At 48.2% G+C, this 22,577-nt stretch overlaps 2 protein-coding genes across 5 annotated transcripts in view; both read left to right on the top strand.

The window, feature by feature from the left end:
* Mtarc2 (mitochondrial amidoxime reducing component 2) overlaps nt 1-12,031 on the top strand; it is a 34,432-nt gene extending 22,401 nt beyond the window's left edge. The window contains exons 5-8 of one of the 2 annotated variants that reach the window (NM_001433851.1): nt 1,978-2,039; nt 2,121-2,192; nt 4,972-5,119; nt 9,496-12,031. In NM_001433851.1, the coding sequence (NP_001420780.1) occupies nt 1,978-2,039; nt 2,121-2,192; nt 4,972-5,098 (261 nt within the window). In that variant the 3' untranslated portion in view covers nt 5,099-5,119; nt 9,496-12,031. Of the gene's footprint in view, nt 1-1,977; nt 2,040-2,120; nt 2,193-4,971; nt 5,120-9,017; nt 9,278-9,495 lie in introns of those variants that run through there. The other variant, NM_134410.3, reaches the window with a different exon arrangement.
* A 231-nt stretch (nt 12,032-12,262) lies between these two features.
* Mtarc1 (mitochondrial amidoxime reducing component 1) overlaps nt 12,263-22,577 on the top strand; it is a 39,882-nt gene continuing 29,567 nt past the window's right edge. For 2 of the 3 annotated variants that reach the window (XM_087581739.1, XM_087581738.1), the window contains exons 1-4: nt 12,263-12,608; nt 16,216-16,389; nt 19,628-19,790; nt 21,361-21,501. In XM_087581739.1, coding sequence (XP_087437865.1) covers nt 12,325-12,608; nt 16,216-16,389; nt 19,628-19,790; nt 21,361-21,501 — 762 coding nt within the window. In that variant the 5' untranslated portion in view covers nt 12,263-12,324. The remainder of the gene's footprint in view (nt 12,609-16,215; nt 16,390-19,627; nt 19,791-21,360; nt 21,502-22,577) is intronic. The other variant, NM_001100811.1, reaches the window with a different exon arrangement.

Raw genomic sequence — 22,577 nt, 5'->3', positions numbered from 1 at the left:
ACACACCACACACACACACACACACCACACACCACACCACACACATACACACACACCACACACACACACACACACCACATCATACACATACACACACACACCACACCACACACATACACACACACACACCACACACACACACACACACACACTATGTCTTTTTTAAAAAATGTTTTTAAATTTGGGGGGAGACGTCAGTACTGAACTATACGCCTCTTGGGTATTATTTTCTGAAGGAAACAGTGTAACTTTACTGACTGTTTACATTCCGTTTTGTGACATAGAAGAACTAGAGATGACCTCAGGTATGTAGGGATGTATGCGCAGATGAGGAGACAGTGCCACGCCATTTCATTTATGAGGATTCGGGATTCTGGAGGGGGTGCTGGAAACAATCCCCCTTTGGACACCAGGACGCTGAAATGTATTCAAGTGACTGTGTTTGTAAGCCATATGCAGTGTTATGACGCAGTATGTTTTATGCGTGTGCACACGTATGTGTGTTTATGTTTTGTATGTGTATGTGTGTTTGCATGTGTTTCTTTTTTTTTTTTTTTTTTTTTTTGGTTCTTTTTTTTCAGAGCTGGGGACCGAACCCAGGGCCTTGCGCTTCCTAGGCAAGCGCTCTACCACTGAGCTAAATCCCCAACCCCTATGTGTTTCTTTTTTAAAGCTATTTTTACTTCTCCATATATGTGTGAGCCTGTTCTAGTGTCTGTGCACCGTGTGTGTGTGTGCAGTGCCCGTGGGAGCCAGGAGGACAGTATCAGTCCCCTGGAACAGGAGTTGTGGCTACCATGAGGGTGCCGGGGAGTGAAGCCAGGTTCCCTGCAAAAACAGCAACTGCCCTTAACCACTGAGCCATCTGCAGCCCTGGTGCAGGTGTTCGTGTGTATTGATGTGTGTAATGTTTGTATATGTGTGCATTTGTCTGTATTCGTATCTGTATTTGCACTTATGTGCCTACACGTTTGTGTGTATGAGTTTGTATGTAAACATGTGTTGGTGTGTATTCACATATACATGCATGTGTATGTGTTGTTGTGTACATATCTTTGTATATTTGTGTGTGTGTGAGTGTACAAGTATCTGTGTACACGGAACTGTATGTTTGTGAAGTCTATGTCAGATGTGTGGGTATATTAAAAGTATCGGGGGACTGAAAGCTTTGCTTACATAGTAAAAGATTTTGAGACCTCGGCATCCTGCTTCCTCCTGGCGTGACTTAAAGTTTTACAGTGTGCTTGCTGCACGACTGTCTCTTGGGGAAAATGGGAATTGTAATAGCAGCTCCCTTCAAGTCACGAGGACTAATTAGAGACCAGTGTTCACGAGTGGAAAGGCAAGGGACTGTCTGTGGCGTGCAGTGCCTGTCTCCTTTTCACTTGTATCCTGTGGGGATTGTGCTTGACTATATGCTGACTTCAGCCGGCCTCTGCTGCCCTGAACCGGCGCTTCTCAACCTTCCTAGTGCTGCGACCCTTTAGAGCAGGTCCTCATGTCCTGGTGACTCCCAACCATGAAGTTATTTTTGTTGCTAGTTTTGTTCTAGTAAGTATGGTTGCCACTGTTGTGAATTGCAATGTAAATACTCTTGGTTTGCCAAAGGGGTCATGTCCCACAGATTGAGAAATACTGAGCTAAACCTTAGGCGAGTGTGGACTTGTCTCAATAGCTGCAGGTTTCTCGTTGTGTAGTCAGAAAGCAGTCTGATGGGTCTGCTGGGCTCGTTCTTGCTGACCTGGAAGAATCACTGAGCGAGACTGAATCAAGGGGAAGGTGCCTGGTGCTGGTGGGTAGTGCTGTGCTTGGCCCCTGTGCTCCGGCATTCGGTTCCACACTCAGTGCGGTAAAATAGTTTGTGAGAGCTTGATCGTAGCTCTCTTGGGCACTTTCTAGAGTACTCTGCGTTTCCTGAGTACCTGTCTAAGATGATGGAAGCCTGACTCTAAAAGCCACCTCTCCCTTTTCTCCTAGGACACCTGGGATGAGCTCTTGATTGGTGACGTAGAGATGAAGAGGGTGTTGAGCTGCCCCAGGTAAAGGCTGGACCTAGACGTGGCCTGTGGGTGTGGAGTGCACTTCAGTGTGTAACCACCGTCTAACTCCGGCCTTTACAGGTGCGTGTTGACTACAGTGGACCCAGACACCGGCATCATAGACAGGAAAGAGCCGCTGGAGACCCTGAAGAGGTAGGACACATGTGTGTACTGTTGCTGTCACCCATGCTCAAAATGACCTATTGTGCACCAGGGGCTTGTGTGATATCCCAGGGGCACCTTTGATTTGTATCTGTCCCTCCAGGATGTGAGTCTGCTTCTTCCTCTTTTTATTTTGTAATTTTCTAGGTGGTTCCTCTGAATCAATACATTTTCAGTTGTACAATGTTCTATTTTGAAACTTTTAACCTCTCACCAACTTCTTTTCTGATGTATGTGAGTATATGTGAGTATGTATGTGTGTATATGCATGTGTGTGTATGTAAATAGGTGTGTGTATGTGCTTATGTGTGGTGTGTGTGTTTATGTGTGTATGTGTGTGTTTATGTATGTTTGTATGTGTTTGTGTGTCTGTGTATATATATATATGTGTATGTGTGTATGTGTGTGTATATATGTATGTTTGTGTTTATACATGTGTGTTTGTGTGTATTTATGTGTGTATATGTGTTTGTGTGTGTGCACGTGTGTGTGTGTGTGTAGGGCCAAGGTTCACATTGAATGACTTTATCAGACACTTTTCATCTCTGTTTTTTGGATTTGTTTTATAGAAATCTCTTTTTAAAAAATAATCTATTTATTTTTTATGTTATGTACATCAGTGTTTTGCCTGCAACTATGTCTGCTCTAGGGTGTCTGATCTCCTGGAGCTGGAGTTACAGACAGTTATGAGCTGCCATGTAGGTGCTGGGAATTGAACCCTTGTCCTGTGGAAGAACAGTCAGTGCTCTTAGCCTCTGAGCCACCTCTCCAGCGATTAGACTTATTTTCATGGGGCAGAACTCCTAGGCAGTTTAGAGCTGCTGTTAGCAGTGGACCGCTGTCTTCTCACTCCTAGACATGAGGAAGAGGTCTCCACACCTCATCCCTGCACATCCGTCTGATCTAAAGCATCATACATAATCCCTTGTGAGCACACTCATGGCTCTGCATGCATGCATGCATGTTGGCAGTTCTAACCCAAATCCATATTCTGTGGCCATAAAAGTCTTAACTTGGTCCAAATTGTCTGAGGCCAGGACTTCAGAAAATGCTAGGTGCCTTGGGGCTTCCCGGGCCAGGCTCAAGGCGAATGGAACTCAGCCCCTGTTCCCGCTGACGTCGAAGAGGCATGTCACCCTGGCAGTAAGAACGGCACAGTGGCACCCATGCAGTTAGTAGAGACGAGGTGTGTGAGCCTCCTTCTGCAGGGACACACAGCAGTGCTGAGTGGCTGGGCCATGGCCAGCTTGGAAGCAGGGACAACCAGGAGGTGAAGACACATAGCTGCTGTGGCCCTGCCCACCCAGGATGTACCCAGGATGACCCAAGGCCTCTCACTGGCCAGTGAGCTCCAGGGACGGATCATCTGTCCCTGCCTCCCCAGTGCCAGGGTTATAGGCGGGTGCCACTGGGCTTTTCCTGGCTGCCTGAGATCTCAATCCAGGTCCTTGATCCTGCACAGCAAACATTTTACCAACAGAGGCATCCCCAGCCCCTCCCATCAATTCCTAACAATGTGAGAGTCCTGGGTTCCATCTCAAACATTGCAAAAAGCATAAGAGGACAAAAGGCCTAATTTAACATTTTTCAGGGGTGGCTGGTTGTTTTGTTTGCCTCTCTTCTGTTTTGTTGTGTATCTCTAACAGGTTTAGAAGTTTTTTCATGAGGCCTTTGGATCTTAATTTTGTCTCTGCTTTTTAAAATACGGTGAAGGACGGGGTTGGGGATTTAGCTCAGTGATAGAGCACTTGCCTAGCAAGCACAAGGCCCTGGGTTCGGTCCCCAGCTCTGAAAAAAAAAAAAATACAGTGAAGGTAAACTTTCTTCAGCTAGGCCTCAGACTCTGTCAGCAGTCTGATTGGTCAGTGACATTTCTGCCATAATTTTTGTTTGCCTAGGAACTCCAGTTTTGAATCTTAATGCTGGGAAACTTTAAATTCTAGGGGGCCAATGCCTTGACCCAGAGCTTTGGCAAGTGTTCTAGTCTCATTGCTGGGGTAAAATAAAATACCTTGATTAAAGCAAGTTAAGGGAGAATGAGGTTTATTGGAAGCTCCTAATTCCCAGGATCCAGTGCAACATTGTGGGGAAGTTGAGTCAGGAACCTGAAACAGTCATGTCGTTTGGAGTCGTGGACAGAGAATGAATGTCCACTCGCTTGCTGGCTAATGCTCAGCTTGATCTCTCCACTCTCAGACAATTCAGGGCACCCTGCCTAGGGAATGGCGCCACCCACACTGGGCTGGGTCCTCCCACATCAGCCCACAGGCCAACCCAGTGTAGGTAATCTCTCTCATTGAGAGTCTTTTCCTAGGGAGTTCTAGGTTGTGTCATTGACACTGAAAGCCAGTCATCTCAGTGGGGGAGGGGTGGTTCCACTCTGAGATTCTGTGAGCGTTTTCTTTCCCCGTGAGTTGTGAGTCTAAGGTACCTAAGTCATAAAGTATTTGTGCTTACAAACCCACACATTATTATTATTTTTATTTTGAGAGAAAGGGTTTATCTGTGTAACTCTGGCTGTCCTAGAATTCACTTAGTAGGTCAGGCTTGCCTCGAACTCAGAGACCCAGCTGCCTCTGCCTTCTGAGTGCTTGAATTAAAGGTGTGTGCTATAGTATTTGGTTACAGTCACTCCTGTCTACCTCCAGAAAGGGCTTGTTGTTGGCCCGTAATTAACCTAAGGAGCAGTCTTCCACGTTCTCTGGATAACACTAGACTCCTGTTTCCCTTTGGGGCCTGACGGCAGAGTTTGGCTTTTTTTTTCTTTCAGCTATCGCCTGTGTGATCCTTCTGTGAAGAGTTTATACCAGTCGTCTCCACTCTTTGGGATGTATTTCTCAGTGGAAAAAATTGGAAGCCTGAGAGTGGGTGACCCTGTGTATCGGATGGTGGATTAGTGGATCCCGTGGACTGACTCGGTAAAAGTTTCCCTTTGTTTGTAGAACTCGGACTCTTGACAGCATGGCCACATCTTCTCATCTTCTGATTCTTTAATAATTTTAAAATTACTTTACTATTTTCTGTGCATGGATGTTGTGCTCGCCTGTATGTGTCCCATCTGCATGGCAGTGCCCAAGGAGGCCAGAAGGGGGCCCCCGATCCTCTGGAAGTGGAACTACAGACAGTTGCGAGCTGCCACGTGGGTGCTGGGAATCAAACCTGTGTCCTGTGGAAGAACAGCCAGTGCTCTTAACCACTGAGCCGCTCAGTCACATGCCTGTGTTTGGTTGGTTTGGTTTGGTTTTCGAGACAGGGTTTCTCTGTGTAGCCTTGGCTGTCCTAGAACTTGATTTGTAGACCAGGCTGGCCTTGAACTCACAGAGATCTGCCTGCCCCTGCCTCCCAAGTGTTGGGATTAAAGGTGTACACCAACACCATCTGGTTCAGATGCTTTTAAAAGGAAAACCTTATGCTGTTTTAATTTTGTGGAGAATGAGCAGTTTGGGAATCAGAAAAAAATGCCCCCTCCCCCATTCTTTCCATACTCTGTGCCTTCACTGTTCCTCCTCCCGTTTGGTCATAAAATACCCAGGGCGGCTACACTGCCTGACTGGCAGGTACCCCTGGCTCCCTGGGGAACATCCCTAAAGGATAAGGAACCAGGTGTCATGGGCACGCCTTTGGTCCCAGGACTTGAGGCAGAGGCAGGCAGATCTCGGAGTTCAAGGCCAGCCCGGTCTACAAAACTAGTTTCAGGACATCTAGGGCTACTCAGAGAAACCCTGTCTCAGTCAGCAAAATGTCATCAACAACAAAGGGGAAATAAGAAATGAAGGCAAATGATTCTCTAGGGTTAGGGGTGTGTGTGTGTGTGGTGTGTGTGAGTGGTGTGTGTGTGAGTGGTGTGTGTGTGAGTGGTGTGTGTGTGTGTGTGTGTGTGTGTGTGTGTGCATGCACATGTTTCTGTCTGAGGAAAGGGAGCAAATATTGAAAGCAAGCGCCTTATCAGACATCTCTTAAATATAACTTAAGGTTAAAAACCAAGTGTGTCAGGCTGACTGACAGTGCTTCAAAGGTAGAAAACAATGATGATGTTCTTATGCTGAATGTATCAGGTCACCCGAAACCCTGAACCCTGCAGACACAAGCATAACCCTCGTGTTATTAGAGTGATGAGTCACGGGAAAACAGTCCTAAAGAGCCTCTCTTTCAGAGCCCATTATCTACCCCTGAAGCACTGCTCTTCTCTTCGATTTGTTTTTATGTTATGTGTATGAGGGCCTTGCCTATGGACATGAATGTGTACACATGCAGTACTTGCTGAGGCCAGAAGAGGGCGTTGGATTCCATGGAACTGGACCCAGGTCCTCTGTAAGAGCACCCACTGCCCTTGAACGTCTCCAGCCCTATTTCCTAGGTTTTAAATTTATCTCGAGGCCCAAACCTTTGATTGAGACTTTGCTCTCTAATTCTTCCCTGGGATTCTCAGATATGGTCACCTCTCTGCAGCTTTGTCCCTGCCCACGAGTGATCATCCTAAGGACAAAGTGCCCCGAGGTTCATGTGGACTAGGGGTAACAACAGCACATACATTGGGGTTCATCCTTAGCTCCGAGTCTCTATGGATTGTAAGTAGGAAGTAAAGGTCGTCCTCACAGGGTTGGGGATTTAGCTCAGTGGTAGAGCGCTTGCCTAGCAAGCGCAAGGCCCTGGGTTCGGTCCCCAGCTCTGAAAACAAAACAAAACAAAACAAAACAAAACAAAGATCGTCCTCACCAAAACATGTTATTTTGGTTTTAGTTCATTATATCAGAAACACAGAGACAATCGGTACGTACCAGCCTTGGTGTCTTTTATTGTCCTTTGGACCGTAGCATAGAGTTAGAGACCATTGAAGTATAAATGTGAGGCAGGAAATGAGAAGAAGGAAATCAAATCCCAGGGACCGACTGCTCAGTATGATGAAGTTCAAATAGAGAATGGTTTAAGCATCCCCTAATGCATCTACAAGGACCTATTAAAGACAAAGAATACAGAAAAACTACATCCTGGTTGGCAGTTGCGGGGAGAAACAAGCAAGCAGTTTAGCAAGCCAAGAACATGCACTTAGCTGGGGCGTTTTGACCCCGAGTTTCCAGAACAAGGTTGGGTGCTTTCCCACGGGACGTTTTAGGCCAAGGGGTAGAAACCAAAAATGGCTTTGGCTGAGACAGGATGGAGAAACCTTACCCTGTTAGGGCTACCTGCTGTAATGAGGACACTGTAATACTTCTGACCACGCTTCATTGTTCCTGTTTTTCTGAGACAGTTTCTCTAGGTAGCCCTGGCTATCCTGGAACTCACTCTGTAGACCAGGCTAGCCTCGAACTCCTAGATCTATTTGTCCATGCCTCCTGAGTGCTGGGATTAAAGGCAGGTCCACCACACCCAGCACTTTATTGTTTTCTTTTAAAGATGCCTGTCTAAACTATCTGAAACGCTTCTCATAAAACATAGGATGCATTTTACAGAAATTCTTGTGAGGAGGGTTGGAGAGATGGCTCAGTGGCTAAAGGCACTTGCCGCCAAGTCTGTCATCCTGGGTTCGATTCCCCAGACCCACCATGGGGGATGAGGAGAACTGTTTCTTCTCCCAAGTTGTCTTTTTTTTTTTTCATTAGATTTATTTATTTTATGTATATGAGTACACTGTAGCTGTCTTCAGACACACCAGAAGAGGGCATCAGATCCCATTACAGATGGTTGTGAGCCACCATGTGGGTGCTGGGAGTTGAACTCAGGACCTCTGGAAGAGCAGTCAGTGCTCTTAGCCACTGAGCCATCTCTCCAGCCCCCAAATTGTTTTTTTGATCTCCACATGTGTGCCACACCACACCACACCACACCACACCACACCACACGCGCGCGCGCGCGCACACACACACACACACACACACACACACACACACACACACACACACAGAGTTTTAAATAACCAGATGTGATCATTCACACCTTTAATCCCTCTGCTTGGAGAGTAGGGGTAGGAGGGTCTCTCTGAGTTTGAGGCTAGCCTGGTCTACATAATGAGTTTTGGGACAGCCAGTGCTACATAAAAAGACCATGATTCAAAGAGAAAGAAAGAAAGGAAGAAAGAAAGGAAGGGAGGGAGGGAAAGGAAAAGAAAGGGAAGGAAAGGAAAAAAATTAAATAAAACCCTTGTGCTTGAAAATCGATGTATTTTTCAATGGTTCTGCCTTGGATTTGATGACATATAGAGGACACCAGAGAGGAAATGACAGCTCCCATTGGACTTCCCCCTGCTGTCCCAGCTCTGGGTGACTGAGCCCAGGAGCAGTGCCTGGCTGTGACTTCTGAGCATCTTTATAGTTAGACTAGTTCCTACAGGTCACCTGGTGATAGGCCTACGTGTTCAGATCCCATCTGCAGTAAGCAAACATGGCCGCCCTTCTGTAGATCACTCTGCCGTTCCCACTTGCTCAGCCTCCCAGGAGGCCTTGAGTTTCACAAACCATCCTCTTAGGGCCTGTGTGGAGGGAATGGCAATGGATGCTTAAAGCTAAGCAGTAAGGCTCCTGTCGCCAACCGAGCTGGCATCGTGGGGCTGCGGGGGAGACACAGCCAAGACACAGTCCTCACCAGCACCCTGTTGTACTTCTGTGTATGAGGAAATGACCTCTCAGGGGTCACATTACTCCTCATACCGCTACACGGGAGCCTCTGTGGGCGCAAAGCACGGTGTGACCACAGCCAGCAGCGTCAAGTAAGAAAGACGTCTCCTTAGGACTCTGCTGGGAGTCGATTTTCACAAGCGGCTGTTTTCTGATGGTAGCTTCTGCAGGTCATAGTTTACAGTCCCCGCGTTTTAACTTCCAGGTTTGGATTATTCACAACTGACAGTCTGAGTAACAAAGTGATGGGGAATCTTGTCATTTACTCGGCTTCCCTGGGAGACGACGCATCTGCAAGTCCTCACGGCCATCTTCCTGGAAATGGATCTCTGTTCTTCCTCTGGAGCTGCACATGCCCGAGTTCATTCAAGAAAGCTACCAGAGGTGGTTTGGGAATGTGACGGTGTATAAATTTTAGATAATGAGGTTTTAAAAAATTAAACGGAATTGTTACTCCCACGGTTACATACATTCTTCTAATTCCTGCCTGTAACATTGCTGAGTGAAGAAAGTTTAGGGGCTGGGGATTTGGCTCAGTGGCAGAGCGCTTGCCTAGGAAGTGCAAGGCCCTGGGTTCGGTCCCCAGCTCCGAAAAAAAGAACCAAAAAAAAAAAAAAAAAAAGAAAGTTTAAAGAGACAGCCAAAAGCTGCCATTTAAAAAAAAATGTTTATACTTTTTATAGGTATATCATCTGAGAAAAGTAAGAAACGGAATCATCGTGTCCTGAATATCTATCTTATGCGCTAACATGCTCACAGAAGCCTGTCTTCGGTCTTCACAGAAGTCTTGACCTGGCTCTTGAGCCCTCCTGAGTTTTCATATATGGCGGCTGTGTTTACCTTGCTGTCACAGAAGCATGCTTACATACAGAAATGACTTCATAGGTCAAGGGGTTATTTTATTCATAGATTTTGTGTCTTTATATTTCGTTCCGATTCTATTAAGACAGGTAGAGTTTATCTGTAGCTGTGAATCCTTCCAATTCTACAATTTAAAGTTTAAATGAATTTAAAAGAATGGAACCTTCGGAAGAGACAAGGAGAAGCCATGAGCACAGTTTTCAAGGCTCGTGTCCATTTTTCATAGCTCGCTGTGACAGTGAAAGCACCCACTAAGGTCACAAGTAATGGCTTGCTTACAGCGGTATGGTTCCTTCGTCATTAGTAAGTGGGAATCTCTCCTACTTCCTCTGTGACTTTGCTCTTTCTTTATAAAATCATGTCGTGAGTCTTCCCTGGGTCCCAAGCCTTACCTGGTCACTGGTGTGTGGAGGGCACCTCGAACTGTGTGCACATGACTGTCTAAGCCAATGGTTCTCAACGATCCTTCCACAGGGGTCATATATCAGATATCCTGCATATCAGATATTTACAGTTCCTAACAGTAGCGATCTTACAGGTATGGAGTAGCAATGAAAATAATTTTATAACCATAAAATCATGTGGGGTTGCCACCACATGAGGGACTGTATTAAAGGGTGGCAGTATTATGGAGGTGGAGAACCGCTGGTCTAAGGCATTGTCGTTGATGACTTCAAGAGTCATCTTATAATCAACGGGGGACCGATGTTGTACCTTCCGCCTTCTCCTTCTCTGGGTTCTGGGCCCCTCGCCTCCAGGAGGCTGTGACGTAAACGTGGTCTACGAAGCTGTATCCTAAGTCAGTTTTAAAAATGATAATTTTTTAAAACGGTCACACTCAGTTTAAAGTCAACCATTAAATTTCGAGCCATTTCCTCTTTACGTTTCCAAAGAGAAGTAGGAAGCGTGATGAACACACTCGGCTCTTGGCGCCATCAAGATGGCTTTCTGTAGAGAGCGTAGAGCACCGGGCTCTCCTGTGGCACCGCTAAAAATCCCCAAGAGAACACCTTGAAGGAGGAAGGATTCATCTGTTCCACAGTTTCAAAGGGTTCTGGCTATGGTTGCCGCTCTGTTGCAGTGGGCGGAGCCTCATCTATGGGAGGCGCAGCAGGAAGGGGCCGTGTGCATCAAGCCCTCAGGAGACTTCCTCCTCCACAGCCAGCCTACACCTCAGAACTTACTTCAGCCTCCCCACATAGTGCTACCGACTGGGGACATGCCAGCTAGAGGGTGACATTTCATATCCAAACCCACGGAGGTGAGACGCCCAGCTAGCTGAGACCAGTGTGTGCTAGCATTCCGCTTCCCCCACTCTTCATAAAGTGACCTCTCCGGGGCACCCTTACAGGGCGTCCAACTGGGCCGCCACACATTACCCAGCCTCCCTCTGATACCTCGGTCTTGCATTTTCATTCCAGTATCACGTAAACATGGAGTTTGGGGGACTGTCCCTCTCTGCTTCAGGGCGCTTCGGGTCAGCAGGATGGTTCTGAGCAAAGTGTGATCCTACCCATCACGGGCCCTCCAGTGTGTCAGCTGCTGTCTCCTGAAAGGCAGGTCCGGCCCTGTCAGAACTGTGCGGAATCTCTCTCTGGGAGACGCTCTCCCTTCAGCTGACACTAGGCTCCCAGCCTTTTCCTTCTCTCACCCTGAGACTTGGGGTGGAGCAGAGTCGGTGTATTCCAGTTTCTCGGTCCACTGTTTTAATAGCGAGCGTGATGGCCTGAGGGAAGGGGCACAAACTTCTCTTCAGCAAAATGGCTTTATTTCTGCCTTGACTGTTGCAGCCGCGTTCACCCACCCCCTACCCTCTGCCCCTTGGCTGTAAAATCCCCAGCCCTTGTTTTAGTACAAAGTCCAATCTCTCTGCCTTATCATACTAGAGAAATACGGTTCTCCTTGTTGGAACAGTCTTAAATAAAGACTTGACATTTTAGCCACTTGATACATCAAACGGGTGCCTAAGGCGACCAAGGTACCTTGTTGGCCTTGTCTTTGTTGTTCAAGATATGGTGGCATTGGAAGAGACTCCTGGCAGTGCCAGTCCACATTAGGATGCCCGGGAAGGGGGTTGGGGTGGGTGGGAGTGGGGGAGCTTGTCTAAATTACTAGTCCACACTTGAGCCTCTGCGGATAGCAGCAGCCCTGGATCGGCCCCTGTAGATCCTCAGGGCTTGGTCAGATCTTTTCACTTCAGATCCCAGCTGGCTGGAAGCTCCCGGCTGCTGCCAAACTGCTCCCCACAGTCTCCAGAGGGGCAGCTGCCCGCAGCCTGGTTTCTAATTTCAAAAGCACGCCATGTTCTGCAAACGTTGTGTGTCTTGGGTCAAATAAACAACCCTACAAACATGTAAATAAGCTGTTCTGCACCGATTGATCGTGGGGCAGGGTCAGCCAGGGAGAGAGGGATGGAAGGAGGGAGGAACGAAGGAGGGGGCAGCGGGAAGTAGGGACAAAGGGTGAGAATAGTGACAGCTGAGCCACCACCTCCCGCCTAGGCCGAGTGAAGATGCTCAGCTTGGATTGGAGGGGAAGGGTCAGGAGTTGCTGGCCTTTGGGCTGAGGTCCAGGCCCCAGCCGCCGGCCACAGTAGCTCTTGGTCCAGTTGGCGCCCGAGGTGTATCAGCGCTCCCCCGCCCGCTCCAGCCATGAGTGCCCGCACCTGGGCGCTGGCCCTCCTCGGCTTCTCTGCGACCCGGGTGTCCCGGCAGCCAGGGTCCACCTGGGTCTGTGTCGCCGCGCTGGGACTGGCCGCGGTGACGCTGGGGACCGTGGCCTGGCGTCGCGCGCGTCCCCGGCGGCGCCGGCGGCTGCAGCAAGTGGGAACGGTGGCACAACTCTGGATCTACCCGATCAAGTCCTGCAAGGGGGTGTCGGTGACCGAGGCGGAGTGCACTGCCATGGGGCTGCGCTGCGGCCACCTGCGCGACAGGTATGCGAACGCCGAGCATCACCACGCTGACCTAGGCTGTGTGGGTGCGGGGAGGTCAGCGGGGTCCGCTCCCAGGTCCCTTCTTTCCCAGACTAGGGATCCGGAGCTGGAGAAGGAGTGGTGAGAAACAGAAAAAAGGGATCCTCACCCTCCGCCAGCCAACTACGGGAACTGGAATTCTGAAGTTTCCCAGTTTCCCCGCTTATTGGAGATGGACCGCTTTCTGTCCATCCTCCCGTGGCTGTTTCAAGTCTTGTGGTGTAGACGAAGCATTTCTCACGTCGGCCAATTCGCAAGCAGAAACTTCAGTCTCCCTCCACCCAGGGACCCGGAAGGGATTGACCCTTGGTTGCTGTACTCTTAGCGATAGTCTTAAATTTAGAGCGAATCCTAGGCACCGCTCACCACTGTTAGTGCGGTAGTTAAACACGTCCTTGCAGCTTAAGAAAGTCATCCGTGAGTGTTATTTCCCCAAGGCTCTTGGCAGATACAGGTTCTGCGCAGGGCTGAACCTCGGACTTGTAAACAGCAATTAAGAGTCCAGCTGAGGAGTGACCCGTATCATCTGGGCTTCAGCAAAGGGTCAGCAGCTCTGCCTCTCACCAGCTCCCAGCATTACTGGAAAGCTTGCCTTTCAGGATCCTCAGGGCCTCTCCTTCAGCAAAGGGCACAGGCTAACAGAGGCTGTGACCTTCGGTTCTCAGCTTTCTAATGCTAACACGAGCACTTCGCCCCCTACCAGGCCAGTCCAGTGGCTATGCTGATGGAGCGGTTCAAGAAGAAATGGAGATCCTTGCTCCAAAGCACTTCTTGTCTCATAGCTGATTTACGGGCGACTTTTACATAAGGTTGATGGGCAGTTACGGACTGGTGGGATTTTCCTTTCAGTATGGACCTTGTTGTATGACAACCCCCTGCCCCCCATCACCTGTGTTTTGCAATCCTTCATGTCTCAAGAACCAAAGATCATTAGAGGCTGGAGGTGGCTGACACACGGCTCTGGCTGATTGCCAGACTGCCTGCACCCCTCCCCCACTCTTGAAAATACACCAATGATTCTTTCACCAAGACACAGCAGTTCCCCACGAAGTTCAAAGGTCAGCTGCTCATCCCTACCTCAGGCACTCAGGAACCCTAACTATTCTCTGCTTTGTGCAGTGGGGCCTCGCATACACTAGCCTCTCATCTCTAGGTGGCTCCTGTCAGCCTTGGAGGCAAAGCCTGTTGACATTTTACTACCATTTGATTCAGAAAACATGTTCTGAACTGCACCACAGCTGTGGTGGCGAATTCTTCACTTTCCCAGGGAACGTAAGCAATAAATAAATAGAAAGATAGATAAACAACAGCAAATGCAAACAATCAAACAAAAAAATGAGGAACTGCTTCACTGGGGGACCGTGACAAGGGCCAGAGAACAGAGAGGACGGGTCCCAGAGGCTGTCTAGGGGGGACTTGGGGAGAATTTAACAAAAAAGAAAAAGAAAAGTCATTTGCTTATACTGAAAACTAGAAAACGGCCAAGCCCTTTCCAGGCAAGTAAGAACATTCTAGAGAGTTGGACAAAAACACCAGGCTTAAAGGCTGGCATGTTCTGATGTGTTTACCAGAAAGAGTTGAAAACCGGACAGGGGCTTGAATCTAAGGAATACTTTTGCAACATTGAAACGACCGTGCCCAGCAGCCAGTAAGAAGTGGAGATGACCCAAGTGTCCGTGAAGGGGTGAGGAGATTAAGTAAAATGTGGTTTATACAAACATTGGAATATCATCCAGCCTCGGCAAGGAGCACAGGCAGACAACGGAAACACAACACTAATCTAACTGAGCAGGACAGAAGGACTAGTTAGTTGTAAAGGATTTCAGCTCCAACCGCGCGACTCCAAATTCATAAACAGAAACAGGAGAGGAGGTTCTGGGGCTGGAGCGGGTGGGCGTGGTGAGTTCTTGTCTTACTGGGTGCAGAGTTTCTGTTTGGAAAGAGGAAAAGTTTTGGAAACGGTGGCGAAGGTTGCGCAACACTGAGCGCGCTGAGGGCATGACTCGCTCATGTGTGGGGGATGTTACTGGTGGTCAGTGTCTGGGTTGGGCCTTTCCTGAGTTCTCGGCTCCTTCTCTATTTTTTTTTTTTTTAAATCAGGGCTTGCCAAAGCAGCCGGTAACTTTATTTGAAGCAAGGCAACGGTACAAGTTTTAGACTCCAGCATCCAGAGGAATACACTGGCAAGACTGATTGACAGAGGCCACGTGACTGAGATCACTCAAGGGCTCTGATTAGTGCTCCAGGCTGGGGATCAAGAGAAGGAAGGCCTGCGTACGGGGCATAATGAGTGTGTCTCTCTGCCTTGGCTGACACATTAGGTCAGAATACTAGCTTTTCACGGAACATGTGCTTTTCACAAAGCATTTAGTTACAATTATACCAATGCCCACTTATTTATAGGCATAAGATGATAAGTGGGATATCCTGATTTTTTTTTTTTTTTTTTTTTTTTTTTTTTTGTTCAACACAATTTAGACTTATCTGGGAAGAGGAATCTCAGCTGAGAACAAGCCTCTCTAGATTGCCTAGAGAAAAGTCTGTGGGGCATTTTCTTGATTAAAGATTGACGTAGAACGGCCCACTCTCTGTCCTGCGTTGTTTAAGAACGGAGGTAGAGCCAACTAGAACGAGCAAGACAGTGAGCAGCACTGCTCTGTGGCTTCTGCCTCAGCTTCTGCCCTGAACAGCGGAGAGGGGATGCATCGCACTTCCTCTGCAAATGGTTCTATCCGTTGCTCTTCCGTCTCCAGTTACGTTTCCCTGAGGAGTGAGCATCTCTAAACATGGAGAAGAGTGGGCTAGGAAAGTACTGTAGAGAGACACCAGACCTTTTCAGCAAACTCCAGAATCCACAACACCCTGTGTTTAAACATCGGGTGGGTGGGGCTGGAGAGCCGGCTCAGCAGTTAAGAGCGCTTGACGTCTTGTGGGTGAATGGGGTCTTTTGTTGCCAGCACGCCCTCTTCTGGCCTTTACAGGCACTGCATGCATGTGGTGCTCATACAAAGGGGAAGGCAAACACCCACGCCTAAAATTTAAAAGTAAACAAAGGCAGCCACCCGTTGCTCAGCTGAACTCTATGGCTGCAAACTCCTCACTTTTCTGCCCGGGAGAGCTCACAGCTTCCCCGTGACCCTCTGGCCGTCTGTGAAGTGGGATCTTCCCATCTTCTTGGGCCTTGCTTAATGAATATGATCAAGTCCTGGCAAGCGCTCCATCTGTTACACATTGATTCTTGATTGGTTATTAACTCCTTCAAAATGAACAGACGGTGTCAGGCCCCAGTCTTGCTCATTGCCAAGGCAATGCTGAGGACAACATACTCTCTCCCTCCCCCTCTCCCCCCCCCCCCCAGCCCTCTCTCTAAGCTCATGGGGAGATGAGAACTGGGTAAAAGGTGCAGGCTGGGGGTTGGGGATTTAGCTCAGTGGTAGAGCGCTTGCCTAGGAAGCGCAAGGCCCTGGGTTCGGTCCCCAGCTCCAGAAAAAAAAAAAAAAAAAAAAAAAGGTGCAGGCTGAGGCTGCCTGTGCTGTTTTCCATGGAGTCCGTATTTTGTCCATGTCAGGTTTTGGCTCGTGGTCAATGAAGAGGGGAACATGGTCACTGCCCGGCAGGAACCTCGATTGGTCCAGATTTCTCTGACCTGTGAGGACGACAACTTGACACTCAGTGCAGCCTACACAAAGGACCTGCTGCTGCCTATCACACCGCCTGCCACAAACCCCCTTCTCCAGTGCAGGTGAGCAGAGCAGGCCTCTGGCCTGTGGGCCAGATATGCATGCACTGTCCCTCACTTTAGCCTTTAGTTGTTTAAAATTTCAGTTAGCTTATGAGATAATAGATGGGTTTCATTATGCCGTTTTCACACACACACACACACACACACACACACACACACACACACACATACACACATACTGTACCTTGCTCATATTAGCCCCATATTTCCTTGTCCTGTATTCCTTTGCTGGTCCTTTCTTCCCCTCAAATAATTATCTCAGTACTTCATATCACGTATGTATAGATAGGTAGGTCTGTGAATTCACCTCAGTTGGTCCAGTATTTGCCTACCATACCATACAGGAAGCCCTGGATTTACTCTCCAATACCACATAATCCAGGCATGATGGTACATTCCCCTAATTCCAGTGCTGAAGAGGTAGGGGCAGAAAGATCTGAAGTTTCAGGTCATCCTTGGCTACATGGTGAATTTGAGGTTAGCCTGGGCTACATGAAACGCTGGCTTTACATAGATAGGTAGGTAGGTAGGTAGGTAGATAAATAGTTAAATCTAGACTCTAAATAAAGCAGAAAACATGAGCTATTTTGCACCCCCATTTTTGTTTAGACTGCTTTCTCTCCATGCACAGACCCTGTGTTACTTCCGTGTCCTATAGATACACGTATGAACACATATTTATATTAAAATCCAGATCGTGCATATGCTCTTGCAATTCTGAGGATGTGTGAACAACAGAGAGGCTCCAGAAAGCACACTGTTAACAGCCATTGATTGCACAGGACGCCCTCAGCATCCAGTCCTCTGCCTCATGAGAGGAGAGACGCGGCTTCAAAAGCCGGTGTGGGAACAAGGGACACAAAAGCCCAATGTAGCAGGCTGAGGATGGGGCGCAGTGGTAGAGCACTAGACCAGCATGCTCGAAGCTCTGGGCTTGAACCCCAACTCAAATATAAATGAGCCAATTAAACAAAGTTCTATGCAGAAAGCAATGGGGGCCAAAGCACTTAGAGCATGACCCTAAGAGAAAAATAATAATCCCACCAAAGAATCCAGGACAAACTGGGAGCAGGTAGGAAGGGTGTCCTAGAAAGGGGGGAAGTCCTGTAATCTGCCCCAGGGCTGTCTTACAAAGGGCTCTGGTAACAATGCCATATTAAATGATACTCAGCTCCAAGCAGGGAAGTTGCAAAGTGGAAAAGAGGGGCTGGGGGTTTGGCTCAGTGGTAGAGCGCTTGCCTAGGAAGCTCAAGGCCCTGGGTTCCGTCCCCAGCTCCGGAAAAAAAAAAAGAACCAAAAAAAAAAAAAAAGAAAGAAAGAAAAGCAAAGTGGAAAAGAAGAACAGTGGTAACTGAAGAGGTGTCCTGTGCTCCACTGGAGGAAATGTGGCATTGCTCGAGCTGTTGGCACACAAGTCCGCCTCCCGAGCCCTGACGCTGGTGGGCTGCAGGAAGGGAGGTGCTCTGGGGCCTGACTTAGCAGCTGGGAAAGTGAAGCTAGCATTTCCTTTTGCCCGTTGTGGGGAAATGATTTGGCTTAATTATATTTTTGATATTGTTTCTGTATTTTTAATTTATATGAACATGAGTTGGGTGTGGTGGCGCATACCTTAAGCCCCAGCACTTGGGAGGCAGAGGCAGGCAGATCTCTGTAAGTTCAAGACCAGCCTGGTTTAAATTGAGTTCCAAAACAGCCAGCACTATACAGAGAAACCCTGTCTCAAAAAAAAAAAAAAAACCAATGAAACAAACAAACAAACAAATAAACACCCATGAATCCATCTCAGTCAGATCTGTAATCCCAGCAGGAGGGAGGCTGAGGCAGGAGCATCATAAGTTCAAAGGCAGCCTAGGCAACTCAGTGGACCCCACCTGAAAAAAAAAAATGAAGAGACAGAAAAAGGAATGGAGTGTGGGTCAGTGGTAGAGTGTTTGCTTAGCATGCACAAAGTCCTGGGTTCAAACCCCTCTACTGCTAAAATTTCTCTCTGTCTCTGTGTCTCTCTGTCTGTCTCTCTCTCCCATCCTGTCTCTGTTTCTCTCTGTCTCTGTCCCTCTCTGATTCTCTGTGTCTGTCTGTTTGTCTCTCTATCTCTGTCTCTTTCCACAACAATTAGCTGTGTCTTCCTATAACAATTAACAATTCCTCACTTGAGGCTCTTGGGTGACTGACTCTGAGCTCCCAGCAGGTGATTGCACTTCTTGCCACCTACCAGAGTTCTCTGGATTCTCAAATGAAAGACACACACACACACACACACACACACACACACACACACACAGAGAGAGAGAGAGAGAGAGAGAGAGAGAGAGAGAGAGAGAGAGACCATTATTTTTAATATGCCTTACTAGCTCACCCACTGGCTAACTCCACATGGCTAACCTACTTTCCCCTCCGATATTCCTAACTTATCACCTTTTAAAATCTGCATTTCATCTCTACTACTCCTACTTTCCTGGATTCTTACATCAGTGGTCTCTTAAGTCTGACTTTTCTGCTCCTTCATGGTGCATGGTCTGTCCTACACCCCTCTCCTGGCAGAATTCCTCTTCCCTTCTGCCCAGGAATCCTAAACACTGCCCAGCCATTGGCTGCTGGCTCTTTATTGATCAATCTAAAACCAACTGGGAACAGGAACCCTCAGCATCTGGACACATAGATTCCCGTGTGACTTTGGGAACCAAATTAAGACAAAACAAAAGACCCAATCCCCAATAGGCTCTGGGTACTTGGGTTCTCATGCTCATACCAACAGAGCCAGCTCCCCAGACCATGTCTCCCACCCTGCTCACGTTCTTCTGGAGATGCTCAAATCTGTTACCTCCCTTCAACCCCCTACACAGGCCTTCTGGGTAAGGAGTCACAGGTTTGCTTCCGTTGCATGGTGGCTGAAGCCTTTAATCCCAGCACTTGGGAGAAGAGGCAGGTGGATCTCTGAGTTCGAGGCCAACCTGCTCTACAGAGCGAGTTCCAGGACAGCCAGGGCTACATAAAGGAACCCTGTCTTGAAAACAAATAAGTGGGCAAAGCAAGTCTTCAAACAATACTCTCAGCGTCACTGGGGTTTGTCCAGATGCTTCGAGGCAGGGCCGAACTGAAAGTAAAGTCCTCTGGTGGTGAAGGAATGCCAAGCCGCATCACCGTTGGACCCGTGCCGCTTTCTGACCCATTCAGGCATAGTGTGACAGTACTCAGAGCCTCCAAATTGTCCCGCCCTGTTGCCCTGTCCCTGCTGCAGAGTGCATGGCCTGGAGGTGCAGGGCAGGGATTGTGGCGAGGATGCTGCTCAGTGGATCAGCGGCTTCTTGAAGACGCAGCGCTGTCGCCTGGTGCACTTCGAGCCCCACATGCACCCCAGGAGTTCTCAGAAAATGAGGGCTTCATTCCGGCCCACGGACCAGGTAAAAAGGCTGGTGAGAGGCTTGGTGTGGTCTGAGAGTGGAGAAAAGTTGTTGTGGGTTTCCCCACATGTGACACATCCCTGATAGGCTGTGGTTTTCACCGCAACCTCCAGGGTCCAGGGACTCCAAGCAACAGACAGAAAGAAAGCACTTGCGCTCACAGCCTGGGCCGGGACAGCGCTCCGGAACCAGGCTTCTAAATAGAGGGCCAAGACAGGCAGAGCAGTAAGGCCTCCCTACCACCCCGTTATCTAGGCTCCAGTCTCCCCTAAAAGCAGTCAGAAACTGGGAGAGGCAGGCCCACGTCCCCTGGCTGACATCACAGTCTCATGGCGTCCCACTGTGTCTCATAGCCAAAGGGAGCACTGCAAGTGTCTCTTGGGAATAAACTCCTTCCTACCCAGATAAGTATGAATGGGGTTCCTGTTTCTTGATTTTGGGGGAGCGTTACACTCCCTGGGAGTATCTACATTCCCTATTTGTGTTAGCTTTCTGGTGCCTGTAGGGATCTGACACTATTTATTCTGCAGGGATATCATTTCAATCAGTCCTGTAACAGTGTAGTCCAAATGTTTTTAGCTTTCTTACAATGTGTAGGGTGAACCCATATTGAAGGGGCACCTTCTATAGAGCAAGTGTGGGGAGTCCCAGACTTTCACACAGTCCGGCTTGTTCTTTGAGACATGGGACTTCAGAGATTCATGATGTAGGGAAGTAACACCCCCAACAGCTTTAATGTTAAAAAAATGAGGGGCAAAATTTATACTTCATATTAAATTGGAGGTTGCATAGAGACAGGTACCTATAGAACCAGTGAACATTTTCTCAAAATAGTGAGACATTGAACTCAGGACCTCTGGAAGAGCAGTCAGTGCCCTCAACCTCTGAGCTGCTTCTCCAGCCCTCCCCACCCCCAAATTGAGTGACTCAGTTTTTTTTAAAAAAGATTTATTTATTTAATTCATATATATGAGTGCACTGTACACCATAGCTGCCTTCAAACACACCAGAAGAGGGCATCAGATCCCATTACAGATGGTTGTGAGCCACTACGTGGTTGCTGGGAATTGAACTCAGGACCCGGCTGAGCCATCTCTCCAGCCAAAGTGATGATGCCTTTAAGGGAAGATGTGTAGTGATATAGAACTCTGAAGTCATGCATAAAATAAAACACAATTTTATAGCTTTGCGTGTTTTGCCCGAATGTCTATGTGCCACACATGTGCAGTGCCTATGAAGGCCAGAAGAGGGCATCAGATCCTCTAGAAAGGAGTCACAAATGGTTGTATGCTGCCAACGTGGGTGCTGGGAATTGAACCCTGGGTCTCTGCAAGAGTAACCAGTGCTCTTAACTGCCATTCTCTGGAACCCCTTATGTCACGCAGTACTGTAAGGACAGTTGAGATTTGAATTGCTGTGACACGTCTATGAAAAGAACTGGGAAAATAGTTGTAACGATGTGTGTGTGTGTGTTGGGGTGTGGAGGCTGAATTTTCAGGGACCAGACCCATGATACCCGGGATGAGGCATTCCTGGGCCACATTGTATCCAGTGTCTGTTCCCTTGTCAGGTGGCCTATGCAGATGCAAGTCCATTCTTGGTGCTCTCTGAGGCGTCCTTGGAAGACCTCAACTCTAGGCTGGAGAGAAGAGTGAAAGCAGCGAACTTCAGGCCTAACATCGTCATCTCAGGATGTGGCATCTATGCTGAGGTAACGTTTGGCCCGAATAGCCTCTTTCTTTTTATTTTGTGAAAGGTGAAATAGTTATTCCCAGGTGGCTCATAACGGTAATCAAAGCAATGGCGGTAGAGGCAGGAGGATTAGGAGTTCAAAGCCAGCCTGAGCTATGTAGTGAGTTCAGGGTCAGCCTGAACTTTCTCAGAATAACAACAAGAAGCATAACAGTTATTGGTATTGGGCTAGACTATTGCCAAGAGTTGTTTGTCTCTATGCTGCACAATAGCTCTATGGTAGCTTGCTGAGCGCCTAAGAAGTGAAGGCTTGTGTATGGAAGGCACACCAGAGGTGCTGCTGTGTGAGGTCTGAGGCTTACAGGAAGAGTCCTGAGGAGGCAGACTGACCGTTGAGCTACATGCACTCAGCACAGACTGTGTGGACTGTGTCATTCATTCAGGGGACAAACAAAATGCTTGTTTCGTCTTGCTACCCCACCCAGTTTCTGCCTAGCTGGTGACTCCTTTGAGGAAGAAAGACCAGCATTTTTAGCATGGCGGCTGGTAAGGGGTGGAACACTTCTCAGCTTGATGGTGCCATTCCCTAATGTCGTGGTGAAAATAAAAAAGGGGCGGGACCGATTCCCACGCATACCCTGGCAGTCGGTCGATAGTTCCGGCTCCAATGGGCCATTGGCACTAGGGCTAATTTACCTCAGATTAATATCTCTCCTGGTGGCTCTCTGCTAGCCTTGAACTCTCTGGTTCTAGCCACCTGGTAAAATCATGGTTCTAGAAATCCAGCATGGGCTGGCCTACTATGGCTCCCTGCCACGGACTCTGCCCACACTCCCAGCAACCACCCCCTAGTAGTTAAAGTATAAACTCCCAACTACCCAGGGATATCAAGACTCAACAAACTGTAACCCAACAATCAGATTTATGTGTTAAATTCTTAATCCACAATACATCCACACGATATCCTCTGATCCAACTGGTAAAATACAATTTGCCCATCTAGACAATACAAAATCCTGTACTCATCCAATATGTGCAGAGAGGAATCTTAACATCCGCCGCCATGTTCTCTCAGCCCTCCTCCTCGCTCTGGTC

Source organism: Rattus norvegicus, chromosome 13, assembly GCF_021556685.1.
Source record: "Rattus norvegicus strain SHRSP/BbbUtx chromosome 13, alternate assembly SHRSP_T2T, whole genome shotgun sequence".
Classification (NCBI taxonomy): Eukaryota; Metazoa; Chordata; class Mammalia; order Rodentia; family Muridae; genus Rattus; species Rattus norvegicus.
The sequence above is the reverse complement of the archived record's forward strand: the minus strand, read 5'-3'. Positions and strand labels throughout refer to the sequence as shown.